This window comes from Eumetopias jubatus, unplaced genomic scaffold (assembly GCF_037043125.1).
Source record: "Eumetopias jubatus isolate StellerSeaLion01/CBP00866 unplaced genomic scaffold, mEumJub1_p1.0 scaffold_4, whole genome shotgun sequence".
Taxonomy (NCBI): Eukaryota; Metazoa; Chordata; class Mammalia; order Carnivora; family Otariidae; genus Eumetopias; species Eumetopias jubatus.
The window spans coordinates 146,336,800-146,350,089 of NW_028274810.1; the positions used below are offsets into that span (position 1 = coordinate 146,336,800).

At 34.8% G+C, this 13,290-nt stretch overlaps 1 protein-coding gene across 8 annotated transcripts in view; it reads right to left on the reverse strand.

Moving 5' to 3' along the window:
• MTDH (metadherin) overlaps window positions 1–13,290 on the reverse strand; it is a 56,072-nt gene that overhangs the window by 14,014 nt on the left and 28,768 nt on the right. For 2 of the 8 annotated variants that reach the window (XM_028109526.2, XM_028109519.2), the window contains 4 exons: window positions 11,942–12,178; window positions 9,340–9,426; window positions 7,032–7,130; window positions 1,111–1,235 (listed from right to left, as the gene is read on the reverse strand). In XM_028109526.2, coding sequence (XP_027965327.2) covers window positions 1,111–1,235; window positions 7,032–7,130; window positions 9,340–9,426; window positions 11,942–12,178 — 548 coding nt within the window. The remainder of the gene's footprint in view (window positions 1–1,110; window positions 1,236–7,031; window positions 7,131–9,339; window positions 9,427–11,941; window positions 12,179–13,290) is intronic. The other 6 variants (XM_028109545.2, XM_028109530.2, XM_028109570.2 and 3 more) reach the window with 4 other exon arrangements.

Consider the following 13,290-nt stretch of genomic DNA (forward strand, 5'->3'; position numbering starts at 1 on the left):
CTTTTGCTAAAACTCCCAAGTGCTTCCCTAATACCCAACACATACTGTAACATGACTTTTACCTGCTGATGTGCGGGTCTCCTTCCTCTCCTCCCTAACCAGACTGTAGGCTCCTGGAAGGCAGTAATCGTGTCTTATTACCGCTTCTCTACTAACCAATCAATACCTGACTTATGGCAGATGTTCAATTAATATTTGTTGAATACCAACAGCCCTATTATCTTCAGAGACTCCTTGACTTTCACCCTAATTCCTATAGCCAACCAGATGCAGTTTGATCAGGAGCTTTATATCTCTGGTAAACACCACTTCCATTTATTTTTCAAAGCTATCAATTTAGTTCATTATCTCCTACCTGATTCATGTAACTGCCTCTTTAACACTTACCCCAAAATAGTACAAAATAGCTTCCCAAGCTGCTTGTCTTTCCACTGTATCCAGCTTAATTTTCCTAACCCCAGTGATGATTAGGTTATCCCTAGTTAAAAAGCCGCCAACAGGTTATCATCTACAGAATTTCACAAAAATGTGGCAAGGTTACCTATCATTCCTTTCATTTATTTACTGAATGCCAAGCATGTTGCTAGAGCTACAAAAATAAAAACTTCATGGTCCCTTTCTTTAAGGAACGTAGCCTAGAAGGAATGTACTTTTCATCAACTGATTCCACACATGTGTACTATTTACCTCTCCACTAAATTATTACCTATTTTCTTGCCTTGATGGTTTTTTCATGGTGTTCTCAGTCTTGTCTGCTGCTATGAACCCTTCCTAAATCTTTCACTGGCAACTGATCTAGTCTTCTCTAAACACACTAAGAGTTGATATAATACCAACTATTATTAATTCTGATAAGAGGAAAGGAACTGTGTTTTCTTATCAGTGCCTAATAGTGCTTTCCACATATCACAATTCTCAATAATTTGTGGAAAGAAAAAACAGTGATACAGAGAAGGCATGCAGGCATAAGGATTGAAGCAAATATAATCAGAATGGCTCAGAAGCAATTCTACCACTGGATGTATTTATAATACAGAATGTAACCCCTAATAATTATAATATAGTTGGGTGCACAAAGAAATAGACATACCCGCCAATGCCTTTACTCACTTTTTGATCATCAGGAATTGGTTCCTGGGACTTTAGAAGTGAAGCTCTTTCTTCATCTACCCAATTTCCCCACTCTTCTGCTGGTGCATTCCAATCAGAGCTGGGATCAGCAGAAGACAGACCATCTAAAATTTAACAGTGTGAATTAGGAATCTATCATTTCTGCCAAAAACTAAAACGCAAAAACTAAAACTCCTTATGTTGAACTAAGCTGTATTTTTAAACTATTGTTCTTCCTTCTTTCTCCCAAGCACATTTTAAGAGCTAGAAGAAAACCCCAATAACATGATGGTAAAAACCTTTGTCCCACTTGTGCTAGGCACATCATATGGCTAATTAAATGGAATTTCTAAGAAACTCTAGGAAACTTAAGAATTACCTATTTAATTTCACTCTCCCAAATTCCTCTGTGATCAAACACCTGACTTTGCTCTGTTTGTACTGTTTATGTCTAATTTGGTCTGGGTCCTGGTCATTTTTTTTCTCCTCCTTGGTCATTCCATTTTTGTACTTGATTTATTTTCTAGGGTACAGAATTAGTGAATCTTGAACAGCAGTGCCAAAATTATGGTCCCCATCCGTCCTTTTACACTACACCTCCTCCCCTCCTTAGGAGCTTTTCAAGATTAGGTTCTTCAAATTCACCAAGTCACGACAGAATAATGTCTTCTTTCTTCTTTTTGGGGAAACAATTACTTTGTGACTTTTAATGGTTAATACTTCATCTGTACCTTCTTACATTTTCCAGATTATTCAATGCTACTTTTATCATTCCAAAATATTCAAGTCACTTTCAGGGTTTCTATCATCTATTCTCAAGAATAAATTTATATTTCAGACCTCTAGATTCCTCTCTTTCACTCTAAAAGGCACTGAATTTTACCTCCTTTGGGAAGCTATCACTTGCTTATTCTAAAAAGGGAAAACAATCTTTGGCTTTATCCTAGTTAAGTAGCTCTCAAAAGTCAATTCTTCTTTCCTCTCCCTGGATTTCTGAAATGCTTCCACATCACTTCTGCAATGACTACTTACAGCCAGGTTTCATTTCCAGTGGTTTAAGATGATAGGGGTTAAGCTCTATTTCTAAATGGTAAACAAGTCATTCTAGCACTGCTTTATTGAAAAATCCAATCTTTTCCCATTTATGTCAAACGTTATTATTAACTACTGAGGTCTTTCACATACACTTCAGCCTGTTTCTGGAATTTCTATCCTATTTCACTGATATATTCCTGGGATGGTGCCATATGTGACTCTGTAATACTTTTTAGTAACTCAAATGACAAATCTGCCTGATTCTTATTTTCTTTGCTGTTCTTATTTTTTTATGTGAACTCTATTATTTTTCTTTAAAGGGGAGGTATTATGATACCTCATGAAGGCTTTAAAACCTATGTTTCAGAAGAATATAATCTGGGAAAATGCTCACAGAAAAAAAAATAGACAAAATTGTCTTTAAAATATGATCCCAAATTTATATGAGGAAGAGACTGAAGAAAATAATACAGTAACAACAGATATATCTTAATAGTAGAATTGCAGGAATTTCACCTTATTAAGCACTTACTATATATTAGAACCTGAGCTGGGTAGGTACTAGACATACAAAAATGAGTACAATATACCCCCGCCCCCAACATGGAGCTCCTGGTCTTATCTATTCAGAGATGAAGATAGGTAAGTACAAGAGACATTTAAGTACAGAATGAGACTTTCTGTCACAAGGGTATGGAAAGGGAGAAGAGGGGTTAAAACAGTAGAGGATGGAGAGAGACTGAAAATAAGAACTGGTAGTCTAAACATGTAACAAGTGATGACAACTGTGAAGTATGTTACAATAAAGGAAGTCCTTTCCTAAATTTACTACCATTAGCAGGAATCCAGAGGCTGTACTGCACGGTACACCCACATTGGGGTTAAGGGTATGGACCTTGGAGTCAAATAGATCTACATCTGAATATTGATCTAATAACTATGTGATATGGGTCAAATTTCATAATCTTAGTTGGTTATACACTAACTCTCCAGGATGACTGAGAAGATATTAGATACATCTAAAGCAGTGCACAGCAATGCAGTATGTACTCAATGAATGGCAGGTGTTCTGTTTATGTAGCACTTATGACATTAACAATAGAAAGCCAGTTTCTAAGCTATCAGGCATACACAACTAAGAATCTGTTTCTTACAACCCTGGTCAATCTTTCAGTAAGATACATTTGGTGTGTCATAATGTAGAAATCATTTTTATAAGTATAAAGGCATCTAGCAGATATCTGGAACCAATTGCTCATCTTACATTAAGCATTCATTAAGAACACTGTTAGGAGATCTGAATGTCACAGGTTTTGCTTAAACCTCACAAATAAGAAATGCAGATTTGGCAAATTGCTCTCCATAAGCCAGGTCTCTAAGGCCTTTGGCCAGAAAACACACTTTCTTTTATAGGAAAAAAAAGTTTAGACAAGTGGGTGGGCATTATACTAACATATAAACTATTTTCTTTCCTTTTTTTTTAGATTTTATTTATTTGACAGAGAGAGACAGCGAACATAAGCAGGGGGAGGGGGAGAGGGAGAAGCAGGCTTCCTGCTGAGCAGTGAGCCTGATGCGGGGCTTGATCCCAGGACCCTGGGATCATGACCTGAGCGGAAGGCAGATGCTTAACGACTGAGTCACCCAGGCACCCCATAAACTAAATACGGTGGTGTGGGGGGGATAACAGGTAAAAATCTAGTAAAGTATTTAGTAACATTACTTTTTTAAAGGCTTAGATAACCAGAAAGGCTGGGGAATGACTGCAGCCTACGGTTTAACCCATGTAAGAACATTAACAGAAGCACAAATCTCTATTGGCTCTATAAAGGTTTATGGTGATTTTTTCCAGGTTTATTGATTTCAGTTTTGTTTTCTTATTAACTGGGATCAAATAAAACTACTTTATAAAACAAAAGATTACCTAAACATAAAAGTTGTCACCAGGAGACTTTTCAACACATAATTCTTAAGATTCATGGGCCTAATATGCTAAAAACTTCTTTCCTTTAAGGAAACTATACAGTATAGTTTCATTCACTGGATAGTTTTCTCCATTTATAAACAGAGTAACTTCTCATTTCTCAAAATTTTCCCATCAGTTTGCCAATATCTTTTCAAAGAGCTGTATTAGTGTCTTTTCAAAATGGTAAGGAATTTATTTAATTTGCTTGAATAATGCTTTAGGTTTAAGCATCTCATAGCTAATCTCTTATTTTATCTCAGTAAAAAAATGGCTGTCAGCTGCTTCTGGTCAGAACTTTAGTATTAACTTTAATACAACAAAACAATTATGTTAGAAAGACTCTCCAGTGTTCAAACAGACAATACTAATTGACTCCACCAAGTAGACAAATGTTGCCCCTAGAAGAATATCAACAGCACCACAGCACTTACTGAATATTCAGGCAGTGTTCTAAGTGCTAATATTTATATACTTTATTATTTAATTCTCTCAACAACTGTGGGAAAAGAACTATTCTTTTTACAGATGATGAAACTGAAGCATACAATGACCACGTACCTACCTAAGTTTATGTCAAGGCTAAGATTCAAACCCAAGTAGTCTGTCGTCAAAGCTCATGCTCTCAACCCCTAACTATGCTGCAGCAATTCGCTCACTCTGGTGTGCCAACAAAAACAAAGTTCTATTCAAAATCTGACTTTTTACAGGGGTTATGATGATGATGTTCGTTTATGATCCAGACAACGGATAAGATTAACATCTGTTTTTAAAAAATTTATCTTCTGTACTTTAGCATCTTAACTTTATATTCAAGTGTTTGGGTAAATCCAATGCCTTTTTTTCAGATAATGATGTGTATGCCTCAAACCAGAGGGTCAATATATTAATCATATCACACTATGAAATGTAAAGCTAGCGTATGTGTATACATACACACACACACACACACACATATACATACTCTGTGGATTAGTAATCTCAAATACTAAATCATGCATTTTGTAAATTTAGAAGGAATAATTAAGTGCACGGAGTACCAAAATTAGCCACATTATAGATGATAAAACAAAAAATAAAATTCACAGAGAAAAATGAGGTTAAAGAGAAACTTTGGACTTAAAAGGCTGCAAAGAGCCTAGCCAATGAAAGATGGTGTTTCTGATACATTTAAACTTTCAACAGAGTCCTGTGGATACATCTTTTTCTTCAGTCTTTTATTTCGGCAGCCAATCATGTTTTTCATGTTATAAGAATTCTAAAATGGATAAAAGTGGAGTAATTCTGTGCAGGCAGGGAAGCCTAGAGCCCTGATGCTCAGCTGTCCTCCGTCTCAGCCCATAGCTGCCTCACCGCTATTCTCTGCCATTCCTACAACCCACTCTTCAATTCTATCCTGCACAGAGCTGATCTTTCTTCCCAAAGTGCAGAGACTTTATTTTCCAAAATCATTACCTTCACATCCTGTTAATACCCTGGATTTATATGGTACTTTGTAATTTACAAAAAGCTTTCATGTTCATTCATTACCACATTAAAACCTCACAACAATCTACAGAAGTAGATGGGACAGATTATTTGCTCCATCTTACAGCTCAATTAATCTAGATTCCAAGGTAAGTGCTTAAGTCAAGCCGTATAAGGTACAACGTTTTAAAGTGAGAACTAAAGTAGGAAATACCTTCTTCTCAAGTAGCACGCCAACCCCACCTCCCTAATCTTTAGCCAGCAATTCAAGGCTTTTTATGGCCTAATTTACCTTTCCACCTCACTTCCTTTAATCTGTAGGAACTGTGCTTTGGTGAATCTACAGAGACTAAGTAATTTACAGACTAATTTTTGTACTGCATTGCAAGTGTACCTTCGCGATTACAATCATCACTAAGACTGGACCCTGTGGTGGTTAAGAGCATGAACTCTGGAGCCAGACTACCCAAGTTTGATACCACTTCCTCCACTTAACTAGCTGTGTGACCTGGGTTAGAAAACTTTGCTTTGCCTCAGTTTCTCCATCTGGAAAGTGTGGGAAAAAAACACGTACCTTGTAGAACTGTTGTAAGCATTAAAATAAGCTAATAAAATGCATAAGACTTAAGACGAGTGCCTGGCACAGTCAGCGGTTTGCTTTTCTTATTATTACTACTGAACACCTCTGTATAAAGCACTGCACTACGTACCGAGGATCCAAGAGTAACTGAGAGTTGCTATTTTTAGAGGGTTTCATTTCAACTCTACTTGAAGAAACACAAGATATTCTTCAAGAATTTTTTTTTTGCACTAGCCAAATGGTGGAGAAGTCCACAAGGTAACATATAAATGCTAAATAAATAGAAAAGAATGGCTGTAAAAATTCTAAGGAATACATTCTGAGGTTTGAGGTTGTGTGGGAAAAAAAAAATCTCAGATATTTTTTTTAAGTGAAGATGGCATAAGTTCTCTGAACATAAAAACCGTATTCTTTTTCCCTCCTCCTCCTCTTTTTTTTTTTTAAATAACTCTTGTCATTAACCTTCCTAAGTTTCTACTGGGAATCAGGCTAAGAAAATTATTTTATAATACAAAATTTGCATACCTCACAAACTGAAAGCCATTCCTATATATTATATTCACTCTATTATACTAAAACTAAGAAGAGAAACAGAACGTTCATATAAAACAAAAAATTTTTAAAATAAAAAACTATAGAGCAACTATAAGAAAACATGTTTAAATATTGCCTCAATCACAAAAAGTGTAAATTTAAATTCTACAGTTATTCAAACATCAGTTTACAAGTAGTATACATCTGGTATTAAATTATATTACTATGGCCTAAGAGGTGAAAATTAGGATTAAAATTAAAACATAAAGCATGAATTTAGGGTGCTAGAAAGGAAATTCTGAAAAAAACAAAAACAAAAACATAATTTTTAAAAGGACATACTTAACCCAGACCATTCATCATCGATATAGGGTTGATTACGGCTAACATCCCACTGATAATCAGAAGTGGTAGAATGAGAAACTGGCTCAGCAGTAGACCCTTAAATGAAAACGAATGCAATAAAATTAAAAATGGAATTTTCTAATGATGCTTCATAACAATAGTTCTATACTTTGCACACGGAGTCTAAATTATTTTTTATTTCCCCTAAAAGGAAAAATTCAGACATTAGAAAAAGAGTTAAGATAAGGAAAAGTAGAATTGAGGGTAATTTCAGATTAAGCATGATAATCACTTGACTGAATTCACTGCCTGGAACTATATATTGTCCCTAGTACCAATCTATTCGATTTTGTCTTTTATAACACATATTTCAAACTGATTATCTACAAATTTCAAGAAGGTGAAAAAAGTTCTATTTTTGTTCTTAATGAAAAATAATAAAGCACAAAAGAAATCCTGAATGTTTCAGGATATGCCTATAACCTGAGAACCTTGAAAAGAGAGAGCTAGAAAATATCTAGGTTTGCTGGAACCTTCTGCCTAAGAAAAAGTTAAAGAAACATGATTATCTAGAGAGGTGAGAGACAGAGGGAAGCCAGTGGTTTAGAGGCCAAGTTAAGTTCAGGTGCACTTAAAGAGAAGAGACTATTATCTCCTAAGTTCCTTCTGTTTTCATTTTTGGGGAGGAGGTGGGGTGAGAATGGGGTCACATAGTTTTTAGAATCTGATGAAAGCTGTGATGGACTCTGTCCAGAAGCTACACAAAATTTTGCAGATAATTTTGGGGGCACAGCAATTCATGGGTGCCAGGTCAAAAACCCTTGTTCTATAGCTATAAATTCATTTTAGAATGCAAACATAAAGCAAGGATTCTCCATCAGGAATACATATACCCCAGACCTTCTGAATCACAATTTTCACATGTACTGGAATCCTTGGGAGACTCTGATCCTCACTTTGGATTTGCAGCCACTGATACAAAGAAATGGTTAAGAAAACCTGTTACTGTAAAAGACTTACATACAATCATGTCCTCTTATAAAAGTCCTTCCTAACTTAAACGTTTTCACCTGGTTATAGATGATTTTACCAGCCTTCCATAATATAATGGCTTGATACATACTTAAAGTAGTTATGTATTTTTTAATAAAAAATTTAACAGTAGAACCCTATAAATCCATATATAATTAGTATATTAGCTGCTTATAAGCACCACAGTAACACTACTGCTATTTCTTTAGCAGCCCATGCTGCTTTCTCTTTCTCTGAATAATGAAGAGAATAACATCTGTGCTGTACCAAGTCACCAAATGAAAGACGCAATTAATTCTATCTCTGGAACTGAAATGTAGTCTATGAGACCAGGGGCTGGCAAACTATGACCCACAGGCCAAATGCAAACAGTCCCTTTCTGTGTGACCCATAAGCGAAGATCAGTTTTTATATTTACAAATGACTGAAAAAAGATCAAAAGAATAGTATTTCAAAACCAGACACAGCCATCTGTTTATATGTATCATCTCTGGCTGCCTTCCTGTTACAATGTCAGAATTAAGTAGTTCCACAGAGACAGTATGGCCCACAAAGCCTAAAATATTTATTATTTTGCCCTTTACAGAAAAAGTCTGCTGACCCCCTAGTTCTAGTGACTCCAGACACTGTGGAGCTACATAATTAGTACACTGGGTCCATGAATTCCATAGTGAACAAAATGTTACAAACTAAACACCTCCCACATTTATGTAGTATTTGTTAAGTACATATGAATTCTACATGATTAATAAAAGGCACATCCATTACAGCATTTAAGTAATGCTGAATTGGTAATAGTTTATTAGTAATACTGTATTTTCTAAATCAATAGATACTCTAAGTAGAGTTATTATGTGAGGTTCTACATAACCTAAAAGGCTTAGATATAAACGCATGATGAATAAGGGAATAAGGGCAAATAGAAATAGCAAACTGCAAGTAGAAGTATGGTAGAAATACACTAGTAACAGGAAAGTATGACCCTGAAGGAAAGGCCTTCTATTTCTATTTGTCTGTGTGACAAGGAACTTTCAGTTATGTTATGCCACAGAATCTTCCTATCTTCACTACAGAAAGGAACCAAGCCACTTGCAGGTAAGAATTTAGGTCTTCTTTTCTCCCCTTTTATTAAGGCCTCCGCTACTTTATATTATATATCTGTTATTTATGTTGATAGCAGTACTTGACTCCTTCATTTTTCAAATAGCATGAGCTACAAAGAATTTAAACAGAAATTCTTTTGTTAACTAAATGAAAGACTGTTTTCACATACCAGAAACAGCAGAGTTAAGTGTGAGAGATGCAAAAGAAGAATTCTGTTCAGAGGTATTCATTCCCCTATCCACACTAGACCAAGCAGCTGTTAAAATAAAGAACGTCACTTGGAACCTTCAATTTGCAAAAGAAAAGTTGAAAGATATGTACAGATTTAAACTATGATAATAATATTTAAAGATAACCTTGGAAATTAGGACAATACAGCAATAGCTACTATTTCTATGACAGGCCAAGCTCTTCATACCAAACACCTCTAATCCTAGGGTAACCCTCCTAGGCACAATTTCAGAGTAGTTAAATGACTTTCTGACAGCCAGAAAACAGCTGAGCCATGACTGGAACTTAAGCTGATTTCCAAAGCCTATGCCTTTCTCCACTTTAGCAAGCTACCTTATTATTTACCATAATTATGCTACTACTTGGGGCCAGGCACCGAACTTGGTACTTGACTTTCATTACAGCCAATCCTCACAACTACTGAAATAGGAGGTTCATACAGGTTAAAAAACTAAGCCTGATTTCCATAAAAGTTATTATGTGGGAAAATAGGGATTCATTCCAAATAGGTCCATTTCAACTAGTCCACACTCATTCTACTATACTGTACTATTTCCTCAATACTTTCAAGCTATTTCTTACTTATATAAATGAGTATTTTAAGGAACGTATACATCCATGAGACCAGTCACACCAGTCTCTTCTTAGTGAGTCACTACAAACCCAATTTAATATAGTTCCCTTTCAATTTCAACAAAGGTCCTAATCCACTTAGGCAGGAACTCTAACCTGCTGCTTAATTTTATCTGTAGCAACCATTAAGCAAGTACCATCTAATTTATGTCCTAATTATGAAAATGCTACATAGCTTTTATAAGTAAATTGCAAATATCTGAAAAGGCCATAGTTTTTAACATTACTCGATAAAATCTGATGATCTTTTGTTAAATATGAAAGGATGCTTTAAAGCATAGACATTTCTGCTTTCTTCACTATGGAAAATGAGGCTGGGAATTTAGGGACTGTTTACTTCCAAACAAATTTTTATATTTCTACACAATTTCTGGACATTGTAGGGAAGAACAAGCTTAAAAATAATTATCAGTAAATGATCTAGAGTTTGCTTCTTGGGGACAATAGTCAACATGAATCTTTTTAGGCTTAAAAGTGATGGGAAAAGCAAATAACACTGGAAGAAAGTTTTTTTGTACTTAATCACTAAAAACTCTGTAGTGTCTGTTGCTCTCCCAAATAAAAGAGATAAAACAAAAATATCTGCAATAAGCGTAACAGAAAAAAGTATATGTTTAATGTACAAGGAATTACAACTTGATTAGAAAAAAAAATAACTGAAACAAGAGGCCATTAGACAAATGGGCAAAGAACATGAATAGACAATTCATAAAACAGAAATGACCAAGAAAATTGTGAAAAATATTCAACCTCATTTAACCAGAACAATTTATGTATGTATTTTTTGTTTATCAAGTTAGAAAAGATTTTTTAAATAAGAATACCCAATCTTGGTCAGCACAGGACAAATGGCACTCATATCGATGCTGACAGTATAAATCAGAACTACTCTCTTAGAAAATACTTTGACAACGTGACAGAGCACTGTATGTTTATACTCCCTTCAGCCCAGTAACATCACTCCCAAGAATCTATCCTAAAAAAATAACCCGAAAACAAATATATTAATGCAATGTTACTTACAATGGTTAAAAAACAGAGAAAATTCTCTTGATAATATGGGAATAGTTGAATAATTTATATGCTATGCTTATACGATATATTATAGGGCCTTCAAATAAAAATCCTTACAATAAGGAAAATGTTCATGTTATAATAGTAAGTGTGTGTGTGGGGGGAAGGGACATAAAAATGCATTATCTAATTTAGATTATGTAAAACAAAAAACAAAAAACAGAAAAACTACACAGGAAAAAAAAGACCATTAAAGAAATATAAAAAACAGTGGTTGTCATTGGGTGGTGTGATAACAGTGGGTTTTTCCTTCTCTTTTAAGTTTTCCATATTAAACATGGACTTCTTTTCTATAACACATACACATACATACACACACACACACACACACACACACACACAGGAATTAAGTTGTTTATTTGATGGCTTTCAACAAGAATAAGCTTCTCAACTACTGTCTTTATCTTTAAAACCGAGGAGAAAAATTAATTATATATACTGCAAAATAGTATAAAAGTGGATGCTGTAAACTTTTATTATTCTTATTTAAACTCAATAGAACTGATGAAATTAATCAAAAAGTCTGCTCACACATTACATTTATAACATCACTAAAAATACACAATTATACCCCTTAGCTACACTGATAATCAGATGTGATAAAAGTATGTGAGAACACTAAACAAAGAGCGAGTAATACATGCTATTATTGACTTTTTTAGTTACCACTTTGCTCTATGTGAAGGTTTGAGATGAGTTAGTTATTACTATTATTTCTGAATAGCTTTACTCATTTTTCTACTCATGGATTTTTTTTTTCATTCCTGGAAAATTCAAAATGTACTGGAAATAAGCAATTGTAAATGAACTTAAAATTTTCTAACACTTCTTACCAATGCCAGAAAATATTGAACGGTCACTCCAACTCCTTCCCCAGTCTTTTCCATTTACATTAGCATCTCCAGTGTCTTGACCCCAGGCAGATGGCTCACTTTTCCTCTTGCCTACAGAAGCAGGTGAAACAGAATTCCACTTCTCCTCACCTGCACTGATCTGTGAGGAGAGTTTTACAGACTTTTCATTCCAGCCTCCTCCATTTACAGTGAGGTTTTCGTTCAATCCTGAAGGAACTTAAAGAAAAGAAAAGAAGATTAAAAACTGATACATAACTCCTTAAAACTGGGATATTTTCAAATTTCTCTGATTGCTTGGTTTATATTTATCACTCATTTTTTCCCCTACTGTCCTCTAAACAGCTTGAGCTTTAAAAATAAAAATGATGTCCTAAAAGTGACATGACCACCGTGGATGACTTTAATTTAAAAACTAAGAGTAGGCTTGAACTTTATATTTTAATGATGTTTTCAACAGCAGAATGACTTGCTCAAAGAAAGTACAAAAGAGCAAACAGGAAAACAACACATATTCTGCTATGCTCAGAATACTCACCCACTAAAAATATGAACACTTCTCCTTAGTTCCACGTTCTTTTCTTATTTACACACACACGCACACACACACACACACACAGTATAAGGCAGTGATTCTGAAACCTGGCTGCACGTTAAAATCAACTGGAAAATTTCTTTAGACACTGGAGCCTCAGGCCAGACTAATTAAAATCAGAATCTCTAGGGGTGCCTGGCTGGCTCAAGTTGGAAGAGCATGTAACTTTTAATCTTGGGGTGGTGAGTTTGAGACCCGTGTTGGGCATACAGATTATTTAAGAAAATAAAAATAAAATAAAATAAAATCAGAATATTTGCATGCAGGTATATGTACATATGTGTGTGTGTTGTTTTTCTAAGCTTCCTAGATGACTGTAATGTGTAGCCAGGATTGAGAACCATGGGAATGAAGGAAGCTGACAGGGTTAAAACAAGCCTGAAACAAGAAGGTGCTTTTCATTTCTGAGTTTATATTTTACTACCACACTTTTAGTTTGCAGGTAAGGTATATCCCTCTACTTAATTCAATCTTTATCATAAACAAGTAAATAAAATATATTTTCTAATTGTGAAGCACGGTATAACTTCAGACTGTAGTCCATTTATTGTAAAATATTTGATATTGTTAAGGAAGCAATTTAAACGATTATAGGTATTAAGGTTGTTTTTTTTTAATAAACGGGTAAAGTCTTTTATCCCATATATGCCTATATTAAAACCAAGTCCTCCACCACCCCAAATCTTTCTTTTCTCTATTGGCTTACACAATGCAAGCAAGAATAAAAATCGCATGT